This window comes from Trichomycterus rosablanca, chromosome 11 (assembly GCF_030014385.1).
Source record: "Trichomycterus rosablanca isolate fTriRos1 chromosome 11, fTriRos1.hap1, whole genome shotgun sequence".
In the NCBI taxonomy this organism is placed as follows: Eukaryota; Metazoa; Chordata; class Actinopteri; order Siluriformes; family Trichomycteridae; genus Trichomycterus; species Trichomycterus rosablanca.
In genome coordinates this window covers 27032375-27056044 of record NC_085998.1, presented here as the reverse complement: position 1 = coordinate 27056044, position 23670 = coordinate 27032375, and the positions used below count along the sequence as shown (strand labels likewise).

The window sequence follows — 23670 nt, the reverse complement described above, 5'->3', positions numbered from 1 at the left end:
CCTGGCATCCACTCAAACACCTTTGGGATTAATTAGAATGTCGATTTTGAGCCAGGCATAAACAACAACAAGTTGGTTTGGAATAAGATGTCCATCAAGCCAAGATCAGATGTCCACTTTTGATGGCCATATAGTGCAGCTGTGAAGCCTAGAGGGAAGCTGTAGCCTAGTGGTTAAGGTACTGGATAAGTAATCAGAAGGTTGCCGATTCAAGCCCCACCACTGCTAGGTTGCCACTGTTGGGCCCTTAACCCTCAGTTGCTTAGATTGTATATACTGTCACAACTGTAAGTCACTTTGGATAGAAGCTTCTGCTAAATGCTAAAAATATAAATAATTATACAGAAATTAATTATTTATTTATTATTTATTTTTGCATTCTTTGTGGTTCTTTTGTCTGTGCAGGAATAACCTCTAATGACATTGCTTCCATCTTTGAGGAGCACAGACTGTGTAAGAACAGTAGCATGCTACACTGTAAACAGTACCGGGAGGCTACGGGCATCTACATTGAGGATGAGAACAAGTTTGTGTTTAACAACGGGCTGGTGGGCCGCTCAGCCAAAGCTTGCTTCCGCCTTACCAATCCTGGCAAAGTTCCCTGCGAACTGAGCTTACAGGTCAAAGCTGTGACCTCCAAGGTGTGTTTGTGCGTCTTGTCATTGTTGGTATAACCAATATGGAGTGTTCAATTAATTAAAGTTGTCCGACTATTTCAGACATCTGTACATAGCTCTGAGGTGTTTGAACTGACTCCAACTCGGATGAGTATTCCCAGTCACTCACATGCTGTTGCTACAATCACCTTCACTCCCCACACCATGCAGACTTATCATGGAGTGTTTGAGGCATGTCTAGAGGGGGTGAGCAGGTAAGCATGTAAATACTGTATTTCTATACACATTGTTTGTATCCAAATGACTACTACTAGTTAGTTGGTTGTCAGAAATGAACATGTCTATGTGCAATGATACAGATAATGGAGACCCACTGAACTTTCATCTAGAACCTTAATTTGTACCTTCCCTGAACATAAAAACATGAGGATGTGATCATTTCCCATTTCAATTGCCCCCTCCAACATGCAGGCGACTAGAGAATTGCCATAGAGAGCCATATAGCATGTGGAGTGTCACATTATGCTATTCTGTGAAACATCCACCACTTGTGTTTGTGCCTTGCTCAGCCAGCAGACATTCCTCTTTTGGGTTTGGCCAATTGTGCCTGTTAGTGGGCATTTGCGGGCCTTACCACGGTCTCCAGTGGAGTCAGGCCATGTCCCTTATTTTGCCACTGCGCTACTTTGAGAGTCGCACACCAAGCAGCTCTGATGCTCAGTTTTTACAGCTCAAATTTTTTTGCTTGATTGGACTTTGACCCAGTTTGCAGCTGATCTTTTTAAAGTGCCGCTAATGAGGATAATTGTTTATGACGTAGTCAAAAGTTAAAAGCACAAACATGGTGGAGAGAAACTACTGGTTTCACAAAACACTGAACTATTGTATTCCACTTTACAACCCCAAATCAGAAAAAGCTGGGACAGTATGGAAAATGCAAATAATAAAAAAAAACACAGTGCTTCTTACATTTACTTTGACTTTTATTTGATGCGGACAGGATGAATCTGAGATATTTCATGTTTTGTCTGGTTGACTTCATTTCATTTATTAATAAACATCCATTCCTGCATTTCAGGCCTGCGACACATTCCAAAATAAGTTGGGACAGTAAATCATTTACCACTTTGTAATGTTGCCATTCCTTTTCACCACACTTAAAAGACGTTTTGGCACCGAGGATACCAAGTGATTCAGTGTTTCAGCTTTTATTTTGTCCCATTCTTCCTGCAAATACGTCTTAAGATGTGCAACAGTACGGGGTCGTCGTTGTCCCATTTTACATTTCAAGATTCTCCACACATTCTCTATTGGGGACAGATCAGGACTGCAGGCAGGCCAGTCCAGTACCCGTACCCTCTTGTTCCACAGACATGCCTTTGTAATGTGTGCAGCATGTGGTTTTGCATTGTCTTGTTGAAAAATGCATGGACGTCCCTGGAAAAGATGACGTCTTGAAGGCAGCATATGTTGCTCTAAGATCTCAATGTACTTTTCTGCATTAATGCTGCTATCACAGAAGTGTTAATGACCTTTGCCAAAGGCACTGGCACAGCCCCATACCATGACAGACCCTGGCTTTTGAACTTGTTGCTGATAAGTTGCTGATCAGTCTGGATGGTCCTTTTCCTCTTTGGTCCAGAGCACACGTGAGACACTCACATACTGCTGCTGTAAACAAATAAACGATCCTTTATTATCCCTGCCATCAGTAAATCAACAGCCTGGCACACGGCTGGTGGAAAATCACCGCTGATTTTTTACCTCATTACTAGCCCTAAATTGCCCCCGTCTCAACTTTGTTTGGAATATGTTGCAGGCCTGAAATGCAGTAATGGATGTCTATTAACAAATTAAATGAAGTTGAGCAGATAAAACATGAAATATCTCAGGTTTACACTGTCTGCAATCAAATAATTTTTTTTTGGCATTTTCCATACTGTCCCAACTTTTTCTGATTTGGGGTTGTATATACTGTATATAATTGGTGCTACACTATTAAAAGTTGTAAAAAATAGTAAAACCTTAAATTTAACCAGTGCAGAGAAACCAGTACTGCTAAAATATTGTTCCTGTTTCTTGTACCAGTGCAGAGCAGCTTTATTGTGGAACAACTACAGGTGTATCAAACCTGGATGTATTCCAGTAGGTGAACTGGCCATACCTAATTGTTCCCTGGTATGAGTGAATGCTGGATTTAGATTTATGGTACTAATCTCCAGAGTTGCATCCAGTGTTGTCAGAGCTTTATACCCTCCATGGCCATAATGCAGTTACCAAACAAAAAAAAAGATTAATTCAATAATACAGTAGTGATTGCATGGATCAAGAAAGTGTCCTTTATTACATAAAAGTAAAGCAAATCAGCAACAATAATTTGTATTGTTTACCTCTGTTATCTTTTTTTATTAGCCTAGGTAAAAGCAAATTGCTGGCGTTTGATTTAATGGGAGAGGGCAACATGCCCTGTATCACTGTTCTGAAACCAGTACAGAGGACCAACCGGGGACAAGCAGTACTACAGTTTAAACAGCTGCTGGTAGGAAGAAGACAAACCCTACCTCTGGTCATCGAAAATGTTAGCAATGTATCTGCACAGGTAAGACAAATGATTAAAATAATCAATAATGAACTATATATTTATAAAGATCTGATATATTTATAAAAGCCCTGATCTTCTCATTGGACCAAATGCAATCTCAGACAAGATTTGATGACTAGAGGAAGTCCTGCCCTGAAATGTATTTACTCATTTATTTAAAAATCTGTCCATGTTTAACATCTGCACCTTGTCTGCTACATAGTGTGTAACTAAACCATCCACATTTCACAAATTAGGCAATCTATTTAGTACAGTTTTGTTCAATTTGAGGATGCAGCCCACTTAACTGGTCACTGTTAATTTGTGCTCCATCCTCTTGGAGTGTAATAGATTTAGAAGATTTAAAATGGGTGTGTTCTCAACCACCCTTAATCCAAAATATTTCACCAGATTCTCCAGACTATAATCTTGTCAAAGAAAAAAGGTTTGTTCATGTGAGACTAGGCTTTAAATGACAAATTCTGATCATAATATTATCTGCCCTGCTGACTTCTACAGGTTAGCATTGAACTGCTTGATACGATGGGAGTGTTTTCACTGATGGCAGGACCAGACACTGCATGCAGCCACATCTCCTCATTACACATTACAAATGAGCCTGGAACAGGTTAGTAGTGAATGTGGTTTTAATGTGAATGTGGTCTCAAGAAAGTCACAATATTCATATCTGTTCAACACCAGTATGTTAAAATTGTTAAAAGAAATAAGTCATAAAAATAGTAATGATTTTCTTTCTTTATTTTTCGTTCTTTTTTTTTATTTATTTATTTTTCGTTCTTTTTTCTTTTTCTTGTTTCTTTATTTTTTGTTTCTTTCTTTTATTTATTTTTTGTTCTTTCTTTCTTTTATTTATTTATTTTTCGTTCATTCTTTCTTTCTTTTATTTATTTATTTTTCGTTCTTTCTATTTTTTTTGTTTCTTTCTTTTTTCGTTTCTTTCTTTCTTTTTATGTTTGTTTCCTTTTTACTTGTTTCTTTCTTTTTAGTTTGTTTCTTTTTTCTTGTTTCTTTTTTGTTTGTTTCTTTCTTTTTCTTGTTTCTTTCTTTTTCTTGTTTTTTCTTTCTTTCTTTCATTTATTTTTTTCTTTTATTTATTTTCTCTTTTTTCTTTATTTTTTAATTTCTTTCTTTATTTTTCTTTCTTTTATTTATTTTTCTTTATTTTTTTTTCTTTATTTCCTTTTTTATTTCTTTCTTTAATTTTATTTTTTTTATTTTTTCTTTCCTTTTTTATTTCTTTCATTTATTTATTTATTTTTCTTGTTTCTAGCTTTTTCTTGTTTGTTTGTTTCTTTCATTCTTTTATTTTTTGTAATTTTTTTTCATTTATTTATTTATTTCATTTATTTATTTTTTTGTTTGTTTTTAGTTTTTTGCTTTTTCTTCTTTCTTTTTTTCTTTCTTTTATTTATTTTTCTTTCTTCTTCCCTTCCTCCCTTCTTTCCTTCCCTTTTTCCATCCATCCATCCATCCATTCATCCATCCATCCAACCATCTATTCATCCATCATATTCATCCATTCATTATTCATTTGCTTTCTGTGTTTTGTGGTCTCATAATAATAATAATAATAATAATAAAAATTTAAGGTTAAGATCTTCATTGTCATCGAGAAGCTCAGCCCAACATGACATTTCACCATGACTATAAATGATCATTTCATTACTTTTCAGTATAAGGCACTACTTTATTATGTAAAGTGTAAAATTATGAATTTAAACTTACCCCTCTAGAAAGACAGACGGCTTCCTTCCTTCCATTAATTTGCTTTCTGTTTAATAATTATAATAAAAGTTTAGGGTTAAGATATTCGTTGTCATCTGGAAGCTCAGCCCAATGTGACATTTCACCACGACTACTTTATAAAGTAGTGTCTTATTAATAAAAAGTAATGAAATGATCATTTATAAAGTGGAAAATTACACATTTTAAATGTCTCCTTTAGAAAGACAGATGGCTCATCTGGCCAGCCTGACCCTAAAGTCTGGCCAGCAGGCAGCGTTCGAGGTGGAGTTTCACCCTGATGAGGCGCAGCGTTTTGAGGCCAAAATGCAGCTATTGATAAAGGACAATCAGTATGAAGAGACAGTGGTGCAGCTGCTAGGAGAGGGCTATCATGATATTATATCACTGGACATCTGCAGCAGCTGGAATCCTCAGGACCAGATCAGCACACAGGGTGAGCACAGCTGTTCAACAGATTATCAGTTAGTGCTAAATGTTAAAAACTGTAAATGTAAATATTATAGTGACTGTAAAAGTATCTAGACTCCCAAAGCATTTTTAATTCTTGAGTATAGTAAAGAAGGGTTTTTTCTAAGCCTGCAGGCACTGGCAGCCTGGACAGGATTTGTTACAAATAAATAGTGCACAGTTTAGAGTCATTTTGGATGATAGTAATGCGTTAATTGGGAACGCAGTTTAGGCACACTGTCATGGGACAGTGGTAGCTTAGTGGTTAGAGCTTTAGTCTATCGATCAGAAGATTGGCAGTTCGAATCTGAGCTCTGCAATGCAGCCACTGTTGGGCCCTTGAGCAAGGCCCTAAACCCTCTCGGCTCAAGGAGTACCGTACAATAGCTGACCCTGCGGTCTGACCCCAGCTTCCAAGCAAGCTGGGATATGCGGGAAAAAGAATTCCATTGTACTATAGGCAATTTTTTTTCCCTATTCATTCTATGAAGCTCACTGCCTAAGCTGTCCAAGATTCTCACACTTTCTCAGAACCCCAAGCTATAACACAAGTTTAAAAGTGAAACAGTGAGGAAAATCCAGCTAAACACACATACATGTGGACACTTTCAGAGTAAACCCGACGGTTATTCCACACAAATGCAGATTTGTCTCGTAGTCACACTTACTATAGTCATTTTATTCTATTAATTCTATGAAGCTCACTGCCTAAGCTGTCCAAGTCCTGATCTTAAGCTCATCAAATATCTGTGGGGAAATGTCAACATTGCTGTATACTGTCACTACCATTGAATGGGACTCTAGACTTTTATCCTTAAGGAAGTTGATAACAAGGAATCGTAAACTCTTATATAGAAATAACAACATATACAGTGGTACCTTGAAACTCAACATCAGTTGGCTTTGAGTTTCAAGGTATTTTTACCCATAAGGATGTATGGAAACCTGTTAATGCAATCTATGGTTACGTGGAACTGCATATATTTTAGGCTTATGTAAAATGATGGTGTTGTTTTTGACACGTATAAACTGAAAATAACACAAATATAATATATAAAACACTGACATAATATTGAAAACAGTTAAAAATCATTAAAAATACAATAAAACGTGCACTGTACCTTCTTTCATTGTTTCCTTCTTAAGCGGGGAGCTGCTTGATCTTGGAATACTGTACTCCTTATCGAAGTTTAGTAAGGGCGCATTCACATGAGCGCTTTTGCGCTGACTGTGCTTTTATTTGCTATGGAGTGTGGCGGTGCACAAAGCTTTACGTGACTTACTGTATTAAAACAACAAGTGAGAAATTGTGGAGCAAACTTAATAATTAAGAGAGGTTTAGTGTTCCTATGTCATTCTTTTTTTTTTTTTTTTTTAACGATAAGCGTTTTAGACTTTCTCGGAAAACTCAGCACCCCGAGCTATAACACAAGTTTAAAAGTGAAACCGGAGGAAAATCCAGATTAACACAGATACACATGGTGCTTTCAGAGTGAATCTGACGGTTATTCCACACAATTCGTCCACGATTCGTCTCATATGCGTACTTTGATGACGTTTTACCGCACCGCTCAAGCCAAACGCTGAACAAAGCAGCAGTCACACACACACACGTTGAGTTTAAGGTAAACGTTGATGATAAGGGTACAAATTTCTCAACGAAGGGTGTTGAAGTTTTAAAGATTTTGAGTTACAAGGTACCACTGTATACATTTAAAAATCTCAATTAAGTCAGTAGTTAGAGCATCACAAAACATGTCTTACCTTACCTTTATTATTGCTCTACCCTTTTATATTAAGCACCACACACCATCCAGAGTGACATCCTGAACTTTGGGGATTGCCACGTGGGCCGTCTTTACCACAAGACCTTCACCATGAGCAACCACAGCAACTCTGAGACTCTGTGCTTTGAGTGGCTTCAGGTTGGGCCACACCTTCAGTTCTCACCCCAGATAGGCCATCTTCATGCTGGGTGCAGCAAGGAGGTGACAGTAAGCTTCAGCTCAGAGCAGCCTGTGGTGCTAAGTGCACAGATGCTAAAGTGTAAACTCTGCAAGATAACCTACCCACAGCCTGTAGACCAAGTGCCGGACTGGGATGACCGCCACCGAACTGTTAAGTGGATTGATGTGGGACAACCAGACTCGCCCCAGCGGCCTGCTAAGAAAAAGGTATGGAAAGTTGGTGCATTTAATTGAGAATGCTGTTTAGAGATAGTACATCTGGGTTCTTGACTGTACGAGAACAAACATTTAAACAAGAATAATAATAATAACAATAAATAACCAGGCCTCTTTAAAGGGAAACAGATATACTGCTGCAGTGTTCTTTCTGGCCTCCCTGTTAAAGCCTTTAGTAGGTTCAAAATTTACATTTACATTTTCAGCATTTAGCAGACACTTTTATCCAAAGTGACCTACAATTCTGTGACCGTATACAGTCTAAGCAATTGAGGGTTAAGGGCCTTGCTCAAGGGCCACACAGTGACAACCTGGCACTGGTGGGGCTTGAACCAGTGACCTTTTGATTGCTAGTCCAGTACCTTAACCACTAGGCTACAACTGCTACAAAATGCAGTAGATGCCACTGCTGGGATTCTTACCTACTCTAAAAAGACTGACCACATCACTCCTGTCCTTTAGAGTCTTCACTGTTTATCTACTGCACTTTGAATTCAGTACTATTTTCTATTTTTACACTAGCATTCCTTTTTCACCACGTGAAAAAAGAGGTTCCAGACAGCGAACTAGCGTTCTAATCTGGCACATCAGAATACTTGTTTTTTCAGCGCGAACCGTGACGTCATCTGTGGGCATGTAAAAGTGTAGTGGTTTGGGTGCTTTCCCATGAGAATGTACTAAACCATGTTTGTGCTGCACTTTCATCTTTTAAAGTTCACCTGATTAAATTTTGAATCAGTTTGCTGCTGATATTTGCTGATATTTTCAAAACGATGAACTGTGTGATATGACATGGTAAAAGTGACCCGGACAGTACAAAAAACGCTTGACGTGAAAAATAGAGCGTAACGTGGCTTGTTGTACTAAAACAATGACAGATGAATTTGGGCAGAACAGAGCACTTATAACCTGTAATAACTGAGAGAAGTTTAGTGTTCCTATGTCGTACTTTTAGTACATTAAGCCACGTTAAGCTTTTCCGACTTTCCCGAGAAGCAGATTCAGAACCCCGAGCTGCATAAACACCACACGTGAAGTAAATGAAGCTAAACACAGGTACATGTGGAGCTTTTAGAGTAGATTTGATGGTTATTTCACACAAATGGATGTTCGTGTCGTAGAACTTTAGTGATGTTTTATCACTCAAGCCGAGCGCTGAGCAAATCCGCTATTTGCACCAAGGGTCGCGGTGAGAGTGAAGCGCAAAACGCTTCTCACGTCAGTGAACTAAAGAAAACAACAACTGCGACAAACACGTCTACGTCTTCTTATCACCAATAGTTGAGCAATGCTTTTTTGCATAAAAATGAACATCTGTAACAACAGCACAAATGCTCGCACATAATCTACACCATCAGCTCCACCATCCTGTTACTACTCTACTGATGATGCTTGCTTGGTCCCCAAAAACTGGTGGAAATGCGGGTCGGTTCTCTAAAAAACATTAAGGTTTAAAGAAACCCAAACAGAACCGGTTCAAGAACCAGAGCTCTTTTGGTGGAAAAGTGCTATAGTTCTATTTTTACATATAAAGCTCTCATATGGTTAAGCCTCCTCTTCTATAGGTTCTTGCACCTGAAGATAGCAAGGCAGTTGTAGCCTAGTGGTTAAGGTAATGTACTAGTACTCAAAAGGTCACTGGTTCAAGCCCCTCCACTGCCAGGCTACTGCTGTTGGGCCCTTGAGCAAGGCCCTTAACCCTCAATTGCTCAGACTGTATACTGCCACAGTACTGTAAGTCGCTTTGGATGAAGGCGTCTGCTAAATGCCGAAAATGTAAATGTAAATAGCAAACTTCAGACCTTCTTGATGTTCCCAGGTTTAAATTGGTAGCTGGTAACCACCAACCACCAAGTTGCCACTATTGAGCTTCTGAGCAAAGCCTTTAACCCTCAATTGCTCAAACTGTATCAGTCATAATTGTAAGTTGATTGGGTTAAGCTTCTGTTAAATGCTGCAAAGATACAGGGGTTCTGTTAAAGACTCTCTTGTTTTCACTATGCTTTCATAAAAAAAGCTCCCCTGCCCCGGTTTTCATTTAGGGAAAGGAAGTGGAGAGAGTGGACTCTTACAAGTACCTTGGGGTACATATAAACAAGCTGGACTGGACACATAACACTGATGCCATCTATAGGAAAGGACAGAGTAGACTGTTTTTTTTCTTCAGTCTGTGTTGGCCAGTGCCCTCTTTTTTGCTGTGGTGTGCTGGGGTGGTGGCATCAGGGCTGGAGATGCCAATAAACTAAATAAACTAGTGAGGAAAGCCAGTTCTGTTGTGAGTCTACAGCTGGACAGTCTGGAGGTAGTATGTGAGAGGAGAACAAAGGACAAAATCAGGGCCATCCTGGATAATCCTTCTCACCCTCTCAATAAGGAACTATGGCGGCTGGGCAGTTCTTTCAGTCATAGGCTAATTCCACTGAAGAGCAAGACGGAGCGCTTCAGACGTTCTTTTGTGCCAACTGCCATCAGACTGCATAACAATAGCAGAATACACAGGCTGTCCTCACACTGACGAGACATTTTATGATGAGCCATTTTATTTTATTCTACCCTTTTTTATTTACTCCATTTACTGTACTGGGCCAGTGATAGCTCAGTGGTTAAGTTACTGGACTATTAAACAGAAGGTTGCCGGTTCAAGCCCCGCCACCACCAAGTTGCCACTGTTGGGTCCCTGAGCAAGGCCCTTAACCCTCAATTGCTCAGCATGTTCTGCTCATTGTGTAAGTCGCTTTGGATAAAAGTGTCTGCTAAATGCTGAAAATGTAAATGTACTGGAGCTTATCTTATCTTATCTTATCTTATCTTATCTTATCTTATCTTATCTTATCTTATCTTATCTTATCTTATCTTATCTTATCTTATCTTATCTTATCTTATCTTATCTTATCTTATCTTATCTTATCTTATCTTAGTGCTTAGTTCATTTATTTGCACTGCTTACACTACACTGCTTTATTCTGGTCAAGAGTTATGGTAGGTTCTGTGCCACTAGAACACCTTGGCGCAAAGCATGAATACACACTGCTCAGCACCCCAAACCACTGCAAGCCATTGCACACTCATACATTCACTTTTTTATTTTTGGGAGTAAATAAAAGAAAATGTGAAACTCAGGTTATTACAACTCATTGCTGTGCAGTAATCACCTTAGCAGCTGTGCTTTGTGTTTCTCTTTATGTTGTAAGAAATTAGGCTTCTGTACTTACTTACAGCAACAGAAAAGATCATTGATTCTTTTATGAAGCATTAAAAAAAAACACTTGAATGGCAGTGTGGTGTATTGAGACATGAACACACATCTCAATAATTCTGTCTCTCTCTCTCTCCAGCAGACAAAAGCAATACAGAATTGTTCTTTTGCTTCAAGAGCTTTATATACTGACATATGAATGTTTACTAAGTGTGTTGTTCTGTTCTCAGGTGGTAGAGACGGATCCAGAGCCTGTTCACTCAGTGGTGGACAACTCCTCTAGAGAGCTTGAACTGCTCACTAGTGTCACCTGTGATTATGCCAAGTTTGAATATGGTACTGAATCCATCCACTTTAAAGACACCACTCTCTACCAGACAAGAGTCTTTCAGTATGTATAATTCTTTGCTTTAACAATTAGAATATACAGTGTATCACAAAAGTGAGTACACCCCTCACATTTCTGCAGATATTTAAGTATATCTTTTCATGGGACAACACTGACAAAATGACACTTTGACACAATGAAAAGTAGTCTGTGTGTAGCTTAAATAACAGTGTAAATTTATTCTTCCCTCAAAATAACTCAATATACAGCCATTAATGTCTAAACCACCGGCAACAAAAGTGAGTACACCCCTTAGTGAAAGTTCCTGAAGTGTCAATATTTTGTGTGGCCACCATTATTTCCCAGAACTGCCTTAACTCTCCTGGGCATGGAGTTTACCAGAGCTTCACAGGTTGCCACTGGAATGCTTTTCCACTCCTCCATGACGACATCACGGAGCTGGCAGATATTCGAGACTTTGCACTCCTCCACCTTCCGCTTGAGGATGCCCCAAAGATGTTCTATTGGGTTTAGGTCTGGAGACATGCTTGGCCAGTCCATCACCTTTACCCTCAGCCTCTTCAATAAAGCAGTGGTCGTCTTAGAGGTGTGTTTGGGGTCATTATCATGCTGGAACACTGCCCTGCGACCCAGTTTCCGGAGGGAGGGGATCATGCTCTGCTTCAGTATTTCACAGTACATATTGGAGTTCATGTGTCCCTCAATGAAATGTAACTCCCCAACACCTGCTGCACTCATGAAGCCCCAGACCATGGCATTCCCACCACCATGCTTGACTGTAGGCATGACACACTTATCTTTGTACTCCTCACCTGATTGCCGCCACACATGCTTGAGACCATCTGAACCAAACAAATTAATCTTGGTCTCATCAGACCATAGGACATGGTTCCAGTAATCCATGTCCTTTGTTGACATGTCTTCAGCAAACTGTTTGCGGGCTTTCTTGTGTAGAGACTTCAGAAGAGGCTTCCTTCTGGGGTGACAGCCATGCAGACCAATTTGATGTAGTGTGCGGCGTATGGTCTGAGCACTGACAGGCTGACCTCCCGCCTTTTCAATCTCTGCAGCAATGCTGACAGCACTCCTGCGCCTATCTTTCAAAGACAGCAGTTGCATGTGACGCTGAGCACGTGCACTCAGCTTCTTTGGACGACCAACGCGAGGTCTGTTCTGAGTGGACCCTGCTCTTTTCAAACGCTGGATGATCTTGGCCACTGTGCTGCAGCTCAGTTTCAGGGTGTTGGCAATCTTCTTGTAGACTTGGCCATCTTCATGTAGCGCAACAATTCGTCTTTTAAGATCCTCAGAGAGTTCTTTGCCATGAGGTGCCATGTTGGAACTTTCAGTGACCAGTATGAGAGAGTGTGAGAGCTGTACTACTAAATTGAACACACCTGCTCCCTATGAACATCTGAGACCTAGTAACACTAACAAATCACATGACATTTTGGAGGGAAAATGACAAGCAGTGCTCAATTTGGACATTTAGGGGTGTAGTCTCTTAGGGGTGTACTCACTTTTGTTGCCGGTGGTTTAGACATTAATGGCTGTATATTGAGTTATTTTGAGGGAAGAATAAATTTACACTGTTATATAAGCTGCACACAGACTTCTTTTCATTGTGTCAAAGTGTCATTTTGTCAGTGTTGTCCCATGAAAAGATATACTTAAATATCTGCAGAAATGTGAGGGGTGTACTCACTTTTGTGATACACTGTATATATATAGAAAAAAGAAAATGTTTTATTCATACAGCATTGTATATAGTCCATAGTATATAGCCTAAGATTTCCATATACACTGATCAGCCATAACATTAAAACCACCTCCCTGTTTCTACACTCACTGTCCATTTTATCAGCTCCACTTACCATATAGAAGCACTTTGTAGTTCTACAATTACTGACTTTTATCTATTTTTCTACATACCCTTTTAACCTGCTTTCACCCTGTTCTTCAATGGTCAAGACCCCCACAGGACCAGCACAGAGCAAGTATTATTTGGTTGGTGGATGATTCTCAGCACTGCAGTGACAATGACATGGTGGTGGTGTGTTAGTGTGTGTTGTGCTGGAAGGAGTGGACCAGACACAGCAGTGCTGCTGGAGTTTTTAAATACCGTGTCCACTCACTGTCCACTTTAATAGACGCTCCTACCTAGTTGGTCCACCTTGTAGATGTAAAGTCAGAGACAATCGCTCATCTATTGCTGCTGTTTGAGTTGGTCATCTTCTAGACCTTCATCTGTGGTCACAGGACGCTGCCCCCATGCTGTTGGCTGAATATATTTTTGGTTGGTGGACTATTCTCAGTCCAGCAGTGACAGTGAGGTGTTTAAAAACTCCATCTTCGCTGCTGTATCTTATCCACTCATTACACACCAGCACCATGTCAGTGTCACTGCAGTGCTGAGAATGATCCACCACCTAAATAATACCTGCTCTGTAGTGGTCATGGGAGAGTCCTGTTCAGTCATCAGCAGGTCTTTGTGGTCAGTGCGGAATTTAACAGGCAACCTGTGTAAACTTAATAGGACTGGACCAATATGATTGCTTTCTTTTTTGTGTAAATACACAGGCAGCAGCATTTTCATTTAGCTATATCTTTTTTAAGAAGCTGTATGACCTTTACCTAGCAACACATATAAATAGTTTATTCCAGATATACTAAAAGCATGCTGATCCTTCATTGTTAATCATTTCACATTGGTACTAATTTAGATGAACTAAATTGGATTAAATGACCACAATTAATATAGCATATGCTATGCTGTCAGGATGGAGATGTCCAACACGGGCACTGTGGGACTGGAGTATTCCTGGCAGGTAATAATGGAGACCTCTGGTAAGACTCTGCACTCCAGTCACGGTGGTAAGAATTCAAGTTCATGTTATTTGCTACATGGTTTAAACGTTGTTTATTTAAGTAATGAATTCATATCACAGTAATTGAGTAATTATGTGGTTAATGATTTGTTTGTTTTCGTTTGTACAGACATAACCCCTCGTTCTGTTCAGGCCTGTCGAACAGGGCCACGGCCTTCCAGCTCATTGGGGAGCCTGTCAGCTCTACTGTTAGGCGATCCAGAGCTTCCTCCTTTCAGTGTGGAGCCCAGCATTGGGCTCATCCAGCCTGGAGTGAGTCAGATGTTCCACATCCGCTTCGCACCTCTGGAGGTGGCTGATTATGAGGCCAGGCTAGTCTGCAGGTCTGTAAATTGAATGTTCTGACCATTAATTCTACAAAACAATATTTTATCAACCAAGAACTGAACTTTGTTTAGTTGTTACATGCATGTATTGGGTACTGATAAAATGATGGCCTGCTTTTCATTTATGACATTATAATGGACAAAACATTCTGCTAAGGTAATAAATAAACAATTTTATGTTTATGTCTTTATTAAACATATTTATTGTCTATCTATGTAATGGAAAAAGTATGTGAACCTCTGTGCTAACAGTTTCTTTAAATGTTGACTGGCGCCATTTGGTGAAAAGTCACAACAGCTCTGAATCTGCTCTTCTCAAGAAAGATTTATTAATTTGAACCATGTAGCGCTTGAGTGGCGTAGCTGTAAAATACACTAGCCTACTAGCAGCTACAGAGTGCTACAAAAAAAACTAGTAGTGCTTGAGTGGCGTGGTGGTAAAATACACAAGCCTACTAGCAGCTACAGAGCGCTACAAAAAAACTAGTAGCGCTTTAGTGGCGTAGCAGTAAAATACACTAGCCTACCAGTGCTGAGATCTTGAGCTCTCCAATTCAAATCTCAGCTCTACTATCAGTCTGCATGTCTGTAGGGGCTGGGACAATAGCTAAACAGAGTTTCCTTATAACTGCTGCAATTGTGGTCTCTGCTGGCTAATCAATGGCGCCTGCACAATCAGACAGGGAATAATAGAGAGCGATGTGTGACTCTTTGTACACAAAACAGATCCCCATATGAACTTACAGTGTGACATTTGCGGCTAGATTGAAAGAAGCTTGGGGGGGAAATGCAGAGATATACAGTATATTCAAATTCAGTACTGTTACTATTCTTCATAACTGTGGGAAACACAACAATTACTATTAAAATCTAAATCTTCTTCTCATCAGTGAGTAGAATTAGAAGAGTGACTAAAGGGTTACATACAGTGGGGCCAAAAAGTATTTAGTCAGCCACTGACTGTGCAGGTTCTCCTACTTAGAAAGATGAGAGGGGTCTGTCATTTTCATCATAGGTACACTTCAACTATGAGACAAAATGAGAAACAAAAATCCAGGAAATCACATTGTAGGATTTTTAAAGAATTTATTTGTAAATTATGGTGGAAAATAAGTATTTGGTCAATAACAAAAGTTCAACTCAATACTTTGTAACATAACCTTTGTTGGCAATGACAGAGGTCAAACGTTTCCTGTAAGTCTTCACCAGGTTTGCACACACTGTAGCTGGTATTTTGGCCCATTCCTCCATGCAGATCTCCTCTAGAGCAGTGATGTTTTGGGGCTGTCGCTGGGCAACACAGACTCCACAAATTTTCTATGGGGTTGAGGTCTGGAGACTGGCTAGGCCACTCCAGGACCTGGAAATGCTTTTTACGGAGCCACTCCTTCGTTGCCCGAGCGGTGTGTTTGGGATCACTGTCATGCTGGAAGACCCAGCCACGTTCCATCTTCAATGCTCTCACTGATGGAAGGAGGTTTTGGCTTAAAATCTCACGATACATGGCCCCGTTCATTCTTCCCTTAACACGGATCAGTCATCCTGTCCCCTTTGCAGAAAAACAGCCCCAAAGCATGATGTTTCCACCCCCATGCTTCACAGTAGGTATGGTGTTCTTGGGTTTTTCTTCTTCCTCCAAACACGACGAGTTGAGTTTTTACCAAAAAGTTCCATTTTGGTTTCATCTGACCACATGATATTCTCCCAATCCTCTTCTGGATCATCCATATGCTCTCTGGCAAACATCAGACGGGCCTGGACATGTACTGGCTTAAGCAGGGGGACACGCCTGGCACTGCAGGATTTGAGTCCCTCTCGGCGTAGTGTGTACACTGATGGTAGCCTTTGTTACTTTGGTCCCAGCTCTCTGCAGGTCATTCATCAGGTCCCTCCGTGTAGTTCTGGGATTTTTGCTCACCGTTCTCATGATCATTTTGACCCCACGGGATGAGATCTTGACCCCAAGGGAGATTATCAATGGTCTTATATGTCTTCCATTTTCTTACAATTGTTCCCACAGTTGATTTATTCACACCAACCTGCTTGCCTATTGTAGATTCACTCTTCCCAGTCTGGTGCAGGTCTACAATTTTCTTCCTGGTGTCCTTCGACAGCTCTTTGGTCTTGGCCATGGTTGAGTTTGGAGTCTGACTGTTTGAGGCTGTGGACAGGTGTCTTTTATACAGATAACGAGGTCAAACAGGTGCCATTAATACAGGTAACGAGTGGAGGACAGAAGAGCTTCTTAAAGAATAAGTTACAGGTCTGTGAGAGCCAGAAATCTTGCTTGTTTGTTATTGACCAAATACTTATTTTCCACCATAACTTACGAATAAATTCTTTAGAAATCCTACAATGTGATTTCCTGGATTTTTTTTTCTCATTTTGTCTCTCATAGTTGAAGTGTACCTATGATGAAAATTACAGACCTTTCTCATCTTTCTAAGTAGGACAACTTGCACAATCAGTGGCTGACTAAATACTTTTTGACCCCACTGTACACCGTATTGCCAAAAATCTGTAGATCATCAATTATTAAATGCAAGTTGTTTTAACCACACTCATTGCTAAAAGGTGTATAATTATTTTTTGCTTATTAAGCTAACACAATTGGCATCAGGCCATTCAAACTAATGGGCTAAAGCGACAGAACCCACTAACATGCCAACGTCATCTGTACCGAAAATGGTAAAATTGTCACTGACAAGCCCAAATTTGATAAATTGATGATAAATTACACTTGCACATCTTTATATGAATTAAAAATCAGTAAGGATGTATTTACATTTTAAAATAACTCGTCTGCCACTAAATGATGGGATTGCTTTCACCGCTTAGAAAGCATTGAATGCTCCCTTATTATTCAGGAATATTATTAGTAGGCAACCTTTTAAGATATCCAAGAATTTAGACATTCTCAAGAGCACACACAGGATGACGGAAAATGCTGTCTATGTAGATGACTCACTAGGTTTTCAGACAGACCCACTGTCTGACCTCACAAATGCTCTTGATTAAATGGGTATGAATTCCCATAAACAAATTCCGTGAAAAGCCTTTCCAGAAGGCTTTCCAGATAATATTCAAAAATAGTGGCCTGAACTGCTAGTAATACAGTTGTTGATATGAGAGAAAATGTGATCATGCTGTCAAGTACCGATTAGCATCCAAACTCATTAATTTTTTTTTCTTTCAGCCATTATAATACATTTAACCAAAGAGATCACTATTATATTATGAATCAACACTCCAAAACTAGCAGTGCCCTTGTCTTACTCTACACTTATTTTAATTTGTTGGCAGCATTCCCAATCTGAAGGACAAGCAGGGCCTCGTGATTGCAGCGAAGGGCCGGAGTCTGTTGCCTTACTGCCATTTTCACCTGGAGGACTCAGACTACATCAGTGAAAACAGACGTAACCCTGATCTTCATGGCCCCCCTGGGGCTCCACCCAACGTTACTCTGGACCCCAAAACCAAAGTAATAGAGTTTACATCTATGGGGGTTGGCACATCTGTGTGCAGGTGATAAATCAGTTATTTGTGTCTATATCTGATTGTTTTTGGTTATTGGAATTGTGTAGTCAATTTACATGCTGTCTTGTCTCTGCAGGGAGTTCAGTATTATAAATCCCACCAACAAACCATATTCATTCCTGTGGATATGTGAAGACTTGGAGGATAAACCGTTTACCTGTCTCACACCAAATAACATTATTCAGCCTGGCAAGAAAGTAGAGGTATGACTGGGATAATACAGTGCCCACATTGTAAAATTTTTAATATTAAACTGTCTTAGACTGAACATTTTAAATATATTAGAATAAGTAGTTTCAGATGATCTTAGAGCAGGATGTATTGTGTCAAATCAAAAGAAAAGGGCCATAAAAACAAAAACGTAAGACCTAAAATGGGCGGCATGGTGGCTGGGTCATCTCACAGCAAGAAGGTCCTGGGTTCAATATCAAGGTGGAGTTTGCATCTCTTCATGTAGCTGAGTGGTTTTCCTCTGGGTGCTCCGGTTTCCTCCCACAGTCCAGGGTGTTTCCTATCTTTTGCCCAGTGAAACAGACCACCGTGACCCTGACTAGGATTAAAGCAGTGGTAAAACAGTCAATGAATGAATGAAAATGGTAAATGGCTAGCTACTATGACACCAACTATCAGTCTAAGTTGTTCAACAACATACAAAGTATTAGGCAAATAGTGGGTCTGTCTGAAACCCTAGTGAGCTCTCTAAATAGACAGCATTTTGTGTCATCCTACACACACTCTGAAAAGAAGGCGCTTTAAATTCTTGGATACCCTAAAATGCTGCTTACTATGGTGCCTTAAATATTAGCAATAATCTGACTGAATAACCAGGGAGCATCCAATGCTTCTTTAGCTGTGTAGGCAATCCCAGCATTCAGTAAGGCACAACTTTTCTCACAAAAGAATTACAAATATGGCTGACGATTGCAGAAAATTGAACATAATTCTTTTCAAACGTAAATAAATTCTCATTGATTTTTAGTTTATATAAAGGTGTACAAGTGTCATTTATTTGCAAATTCGAACCTTGTCATTGTCAATTTAACTGTTTTTGGTACCGGAGAGAGATGTTAGCTGGCATGCTAGAGGGTTGTGCCGCCTCAGCCCATTGGTTTCAATGGCCTGGGGCTAACTGTGCAAGCTTAGTTAGCAAAAACTGAGGTGACGTAATTGCTGTAATCGCTGTCTAAGTAGTGCATCTAAATAATCTGCCCTTTGAATTTGATGTCTTATTAGAATCCTCTCTACTTAGGCAGCTGCCTAGGTAGGCAGTAGGCAGCAAGACAGATTTCCAGACAGATCCACTTTCTTTATAAAGGAGTTGCATGGAAGAGCTCTTGCATCACTTGGAAGGCTTCCAAATAAAATGCAGAGGAAAGTGTTTGGTCTGATAGGACAAAAGTTGGCCTTTCTGCTTCAGTGCTAAGCAGTGTTCGTAGCATAATATCAGCCTTGGAGGAATGCAGTGGGAATTGAAAATGACAAAGTCAGGAAAAAAAATATGGTGGCGGTAGCAAAATGTTAAGAAGATACTTCTTAGCAGCAGGGTTGGACCTGGTCAGGATAAAACTAAGAGATCTGGGGTAAAATCCTGCTTCCCACTGCCTAAATCGTGACTACACGATTTTTGCCCTGATTTTCGCTCGCCGACTGGCTCGGGAGCAACTCGGCGTTCGCTTGGCGATCGAAACTCGGCTCTAAATCGCTATGTGTGAACTACTCAACAACTCGATCCGAGCGGCTCAGAGAGATATCTAGCTTGTCAAATATCTGGATCTGAGTCGCACAACTGGCAATAAGTGCTATGTCAAACAGCCAATGAGAACACAAGATAACGATGAGAGCATTGTAAAAAGGTGGGGCTGGGGCATAATATAGTTTATATCAGAATACAGCGGCATACAGACAAGTTTTACAGTATTTCTGACCTTATCGTTCTCTACAAAACACCAACACTGCATTGAAAAAAATATTTATTAACCTCCAACTCACTATAGAACAATCGCTGCACATTAGCGCACAAACTTTGATCGCTCGCTACTTGTTGATGTGCATTTTTGGACGTGGCATCATTAAACCCCTCGTCACTTGCGATTGTTTTCATGACAGAACGTAGTTTGGGAGACCAGAGAAGCTTGCCTGCGATTCCAGTTGGTGATAGATGGTGTAGTGTGAAACCCCCTATCGCCGATCACTCGTGTAGTGTGAAAGCCAGACCGACTTGAAAGACTCCCGATTACAAGAGATCCAGTTGTGTAGTCTGAACTGTACAGCAACCTGACGACTTTGAAAGTTGTGTAGTGTGAACTTGGGATTAGCACTATGCTCCAAAGCACAGTGCCAAACAAACATATAGGTGTCAACAAGACAGGTGTATTCCAATAGCTTTTTTAAGATACTTTAATTTTATCGTCTATATAATGGAATGTATGATCCTGATTTTTAAACACTTTAAATTCATAGTACGACACCCTTTTATGTCATTGACTCACCAAGCACTTTATTAAGTACACCTATCTGGTATGTACATTAATTGATTATTTAATAAGCTACACCTACCATACAGATAGACTTTGTGGATATACAATTACTAACTGTAGCCCATCATTGGTCTGTAGGAATAAGTGTGTTACACCCAATTTACTTGTATAAGTGTTGTTGGGATTTTTAAACACCTTACTGTCAATGCTAAAAGGAGAATAGTGCTCCAAGCAAAAATATAAAGACAGAAGGGATCATATTGTGATCAAATAGTGTCCACTGATAACAGACTGGAGGATGATTAACGCACATTGTGCTAAGAAAAAAACAAAAAAACTTCTATTATGCATTCCTAATCAGAATCAGAATCAGAATATCTTTATTGTCATTATACCAGGTATAACGAAATTAAGGTGCCATGCTCTCAAGTGTTATAAACAATATTTAAAGAAGAAAAACTAGAATTTACAAAATATCAAAATTAAAAAATTTACAGAATTTACAATGACAATAACAGTAACACACAAAAAATAGACTTTCTGTTCAGTAGCAAGCTGGTGGAAATTTGCACATAACCCTTTGTAAATATTCTAAAATTGCCTGAAAAATTGCACATTACCTTTGTAAACATTGTGAAATTGCCCGAAAATTGCACATTACCCTTGTAAACATTGTCTGAAAATGGCACAGTCCCATATGTTTTAAATAACCTTATAAAGAAATATTTAAGGTTCGTACTGCGGTGGGGTAGAAGCTATTTCTGAGCCGGTTTGTCCTTGTCTTAATAGTCCTATACCGTCTACCTGACGGTAACAACTGAAACAGGTGGTGGCCGGGGTGAGATTTGTCCATAATCGCTGGTGTGCACGGTGGTGCAGTCGTATGTATACAGATAAATATTATATTATTATTAATTATATTAATTAATTAATTAATTAAGTATTAATTATATTATTATTAATTATAAATATTATAATATTAGATAAATATTATGTATAATAAAGAGGTCAGTAAGTTCAAATAGTATTTAAAAATCCCAACAACACTGCTGCACCTAATACACTCATACAAGTACACTTACTACCATGTCATTACCAGCTCAGTGATGAGAATGATCATCATCTGGTCTAGTTTTTGGCATTTAGCAGACGCTTTTATCCAAAGCGACTTACAATTGTGACCACATACATACAAGCAATTGAGGGTTAAGGCCCTTGCTCAAGGGCCCAACAGTGATAACCTGGCAGATGTGGGGGTTTGAACCAGCAATCATCTGATTACTAGTCCTGTACCTTAACCACTGAGCTACCACTGCCCATGATTGATAAATGGGATGCAGAGGGTTGACATAGTGTACAGCACAACAGATGGGCTACATTTTTAATTGTATACCCCCAAAGTTTATTTATATGGTAGTTGTAGCTTTAAATAATTTGTGTAATGTACCAGATGTGTGTTTACTAATAAGGTAATTGGCTCATGTGTGTCTGTATAAATTATTTGACATTTCTTGGCTCAGGATTCTATTTATTGTGTTCATCCTGCCAGGTCTCATTTAAATACCATGCCCAGGAGCTGGATTTGGTGGAATCCTTCTGGACCTTCTTAATCACAGAGCACAAGCTCTCAGTGCCCTTCCTGCTGGTGGGCACTGCTCATGATCCAGTTGTGTACATTGATCACACACACCTCAACCTGGGAAGCAGACTTGTTGGTGAGATTTTAGCTGAATGTCACGTTGTTGTAAAAGTTGGTTATTTACTCATTGGTGTTAACGTAGCCTTTTAATGCAGATGTGTATCCGCATGCAGGTCACGAGCTCTGTAAAACTGTGTATGTGGTGAATGCAGAGGACCAACCTTTTCACTTCACCATCAAGGAACGCTCTTGCCACTCGGAGACATTCAGAGATAGCCTAAAAGTGGAGCCCATGGAGGGGACCGTGCCACCTAAAGACAAGTAAGCAACCCAGGCAGCCAATTTATAATTGATGGCACATGGACCATCAATATATAATAATATTAAAAGGTATATAATAATATATAATATTATAAGGTGGATGCTTATTGTTTATTTGTCAGGTTCCCAGTATCCATCTCCTTCTCACCCTCACATGAGGGAGAAGTAACATTTAACCTGCACATAGTGGTCAGAGGGAAGGTTCAGCCACTCACCATGAATGTGAAGGTGGACTGTTACAGCATGAACGCCTGTGTCCAGTATGAGAGTCCAGAAGGAGCTACGGCTGAGCTCTCTCCTACTAATGTGCATCTTGTAGACTTCAAAACGGTGAATTTTGCTATAAGCTATAACGTAGTACAAGTACCCTCGACCAGAGCGCGAATTATACAGTCACCTTCAGTTAAGTATATTACATATATTCATGCCTGTAAGAATATGATTTCAGACACCCATACCATACTAAGCCAAAGAAGGCACTGAGAAGGTTAATGTAAGTAAGCTTTCTGAGTTTCTGAATAAGATTGTGTCAACTGCACATTGATGTATGCAAACATCAGCTAGTTTCATAGTTTTGCAAGTCACAGTTTAGCTGATGGCAACTCCCAACGCCTGAAATATTAATTTGACCTCTTTTTTGGGAAGGTGGGGGTGCAAGTATTAATTAGGAGGGTCAAATCCCCCCAGTCCCCCCTCCCTGTAATTTAAACCATGCCCTTGTCAGTTCTTCAGCTGACCAAGAAAAATGTGCTTCATCCACTAAAATAATAATGCTTTTAAATTAAAATATATTTAGATTTATAATTTATCATTAAAATTTAGTTCCAGAAAATAACAGATAATTACTTAAATTACAGATTAATCTTTTTATTGCATTTTTCAAAACTTTTTCAGAAATGGGACTTGTACAAAATACAGTCAGTTTCGTCAGTGAAAATAATAACTTTTCTTTGTACCTTCTTTGTACTGTATCTTTGCTTGAAGAATTTTCAAAAGTATTCACATTGCAAGTGAGATTTTCAAGTCATTATAGCGGGCACGATGAAAATATTTCTGTGCACTAATTCTGGATGATTTGTAACTACTTTTGCTTATCTATATGTAAATTTGTTGTTATATTGGTTATTATAACCAATTTTAATATATACTAACATTATATGAAATGTTAGTAATTTAAAATGTTTGTGAAGCTGCTTAATGAAATTACAAAGGTAGAATTCTGAAAGTAAAAGTGTGTAGAAAATATTAAATATTCTAAATTACAAGAAATTGGCCTGATTAATTAATTTATTTTAATTTATTTAAAATTAAAATGTATTGCTAAATTCCCTGATGTCTACTA

The 23670-nt window shown here is 39.3% G+C and overlaps 1 protein-coding gene across 1 annotated transcript in view; it reads left to right on the top strand.

The window, feature by feature from the left end:
• The window catches only part of hydin (HYDIN axonemal central pair apparatus protein), a 262192-nt gene that overhangs the window by 214174 nt on the left and 24348 nt on the right, over positions 1-23670 (top strand). Inside the window, exons 59-72 of the mRNA XM_063004123.1 lie at positions 406-641; positions 720-871; positions 3030-3216; positions 3718-3826; positions 5165-5398; positions 7213-7586; positions 11022-11182; positions 13920-14014; positions 14138-14351; positions 17658-17879; positions 17968-18094; positions 21918-22083; positions 22181-22328; positions 22451-22658. Coding sequence (XP_062860193.1) covers positions 406-641; positions 720-871; positions 3030-3216; positions 3718-3826; positions 5165-5398; positions 7213-7586; positions 11022-11182; positions 13920-14014; positions 14138-14351; positions 17658-17879; positions 17968-18094; positions 21918-22083; positions 22181-22328; positions 22451-22658 — 2633 coding nt within the window. The remainder of the gene's footprint in view (positions 1-405; positions 642-719; positions 872-3029; positions 3217-3717; positions 3827-5164; positions 5399-7212; positions 7587-11021; positions 11183-13919; positions 14015-14137; positions 14352-17657; positions 17880-17967; positions 18095-21917; positions 22084-22180; positions 22329-22450; positions 22659-23670) is intronic.